General features: G+C 50.1%; 1 protein-coding gene across 1 annotated transcript; it reads right to left on the minus strand.

Annotated features, from left to right (window-relative positions):
• Window positions 1-2,192: 2,192 nt before the first annotated feature.
• Window positions 2,193-2,435, minus strand: PHALS_11300 (uncharacterized protein; the record flags this gene model as incomplete). Its single annotated transcript, XM_024726871.1, has 2 exons — window positions 2,193-2,270; window positions 2,349-2,435. The coding sequence occupies 2 exons, from the start codon at window positions 2,433-2,435 to the stop codon at window positions 2,193-2,195; spliced, it is 165 nt and encodes a 54-aa protein (XP_024577504.1).
• Window positions 2,436-2,695: the final 260 nt, after the last annotated feature.

Raw genomic sequence — 2,695 nt, forward strand, 5'->3', positions numbered from 1 at the left:
GTTTAATGTGGACTTGCTTAAGCCGTTCGGGATCCGGCGCAAGTGAACGCGAAAGCGTTGGCGCCGAGGAGGCGCCCAAAAGCGTTCGGCCACCCAGAAGTTGAATCAGCGACTGTTTCTGAGCACAGAGTGCAATAATTTTCGTTTTCAACGGTGCAATGCGCTCCACCGTCGCACGAAGTTACGTATTCGCCTGCTCGACGGCTAGGAGCCGCTCCGACAAAGGAAGATAATCCTCAACGCGAGGCAGTCGGTGCACATAGTGCTCTAGGCTCCCGAGGACTTCCGCAAAGCGGTAGACGGCCTCGGAAAGATGCTTGGCAGAATACCGATGAATACGGATTTAGTCCCACAACGCTCGAAGACCAACGCGAGTCACCGGACGGAGATCGACCAAGTCGTCATCGTTCGTCACCGACTGTTCTCGACGAAAATGTTGGCGTCCACTACCACGTGGACGCCTTGTGGGTCGACCACGTCACGGGGTCTAACCCAATATCTTGTGAAGTGGCGGGGATGCTTAAATTCCGACTCGTGGGAGTCTGAGGTGCCACTTCGGCAAGACTACCCAGACGTCGGAAACGCCTATAGTCAGAAGAATCATGACGCTTCGCGTCGTCTTGAGCACCGCGCTCCTCGGCAGAAGCCTGGGAAAACAGAATGTATGCCGAGCTCAAGATATGGCCCTGAGCGGCTGTGGTCGTAGTCTCACCCGTGTGAGAAACCACATAGCCTGCAGGAGCGTATTGGATACTTCCATGTGTTGCAGGGCGACAATACGCAGGAAGTCGGCGTTGCGCCTCAAGTTTGACAAACTCAAATCTAATATGGCGCTCAACTCGCACGTCCACTTCATTGTAGCTCTGCTGTGTAGAATGCCGCTGCACCCATCACTCAAAGAGCTTATCGGCATCTACAGCGGTTTCGCCAGGGGCGAGCACAACAGGAATGGTCCTCATTGCGGGAACAAGAGCACTCCCTTTTTGAGCTCGAAGTCGAGCGAGGTACCGATCCATTGGAATCTTTTGGGGTACTGAAAAGCGATCTCGCATAGCTTTACGCTGACCAAGCTCAGCTAGTGTAGTGGCCGGAGGCGAGGCTCGATTATGTAGACGCCTACGACCGAGTGATCACGTCGTTCGCTTCAGTCGCGGAATCGCCGAGCGGAAGTCGTAGTTCACACGAGGGTCTAACACCGAACGTAGATACGAGCGCAGGAGAGCCGCCCTGTGCGCAGCCTTCAATTGCTGCTCCTGTGCCTTGTCGAGGCGATTGGTAATAATACCACTTTTCACGGAATCCGAGAGGTCGGGGAATGAACATGGTGTTCGCAGGGTTTGAGCTGGGCTCACGTCGCACCGTTGACGCACTTCATCTTCCTCAACATCCCATGCTGGGAAATGAGTGTCCGACTCGTAGTCAACTTCCTCCGACTCAGCGACGAGGAAATCCGTCACGCGGGGCGGGCGCGTTTTATCGCGCCCTGTTGCCGAGGGCTTGGGATGTCCATCGTGTGACGCCATGGACGTACTGTCCGGGTATGCACCCTGTGCAGAAGAGCAAAAGAAGAAGAGCTTTGCCCGCGGCCGGTCTCTCTACCATCTAGGCTGGCTGGTCTGTGTGTCGTAGACACAGTGCTCATAGAGTGGAGAAGGTTTAAAGTTATTCTCATAGACGTGAAGGTGTCTCAGACACGCGAGCCACGTATGAGGCGACCGTTAAATGTGAAACTTCACAATTTTGATCTGGGGGTGTAACGAGACTACACGTGCTCTAGCGAGAAAGGGCGGGTTGCACAAGATTGTGCGACCATACATAAGTGTGTATTACACAATTAGTGTAATAACACTGTGGTGTGGTTACACCGTAACAAGAAGCACCATGTGGCAGGATTGTCAGTAGTAATGCATATTACTATACTAATTAGGCTTTGGTATATTAACTGGGATTACCATATTAGTAAAAAAACCTAGGGTTTTAAGTAGTGGCGGCTCTGCCGCAACTAAAACAATCAAATTCAGTTTTCGTTTTTGAACAGAAGTGTTCGTTTGCCTTGGTAAGGCTTTAATACTTTAGAGTCACGGATTGCGATCCGCTACACTCGTACTGGTTCTTGGAAAGACGTATGGTTGGTGACCTTAGCTTAGTTTCCTCTAAGCAAAGATCTACGGCAGGCCCGCTGCACTTGCCGTCTATTTGATTTTTATTTTGCCCAAAAACAAGATACACATAGCCAATTCATGTCCTGGGGAGTCGTGGTCTAGCTTAACCTTAAGATTTTTGCGACGTTAAATCAATGCCGGATCACGTTTAGTGATCACCAATTTTTAGCTAAAAACAGCGAGCACCTTCCGGGGACCAATGGGGTCGCTACCAGCGAAGCAAATTTGCTTTTGATCTTGCGTTGGTCGAGATGAGGCTATATAAGCCTTCATTCCGCCAAGCTGCCAATTTTGAAGTAGAAGATATTGATTTCGATGAGTCAGCTATTCTGTTAAAATTCAACATTATTGCCTTTTTGGGATGAGGGGACGTAGGTTTCGGCTACGTACCCCACAGTGAACCATAAACACCATGTAATTAAATATTGATTTTTGGTGGTGGTCAACTCTCAATCATCAATGGAGCAACAACAACCACGCGTTAGCCATTAGGCTGATCTGAGTTCGTTTTCTGTGCAAAAAATATTACTTAT

The sequence above is a fragment of the Plasmopara halstedii genome (assembly GCF_900000015.1).
Source record: "Plasmopara halstedii genome assembly, contig: Scaffold_526, whole genome shotgun sequence".
Taxonomy (NCBI): domain Eukaryota; phylum Oomycota; class Peronosporomycetes; order Peronosporales; family Peronosporaceae; genus Plasmopara; species Plasmopara halstedii.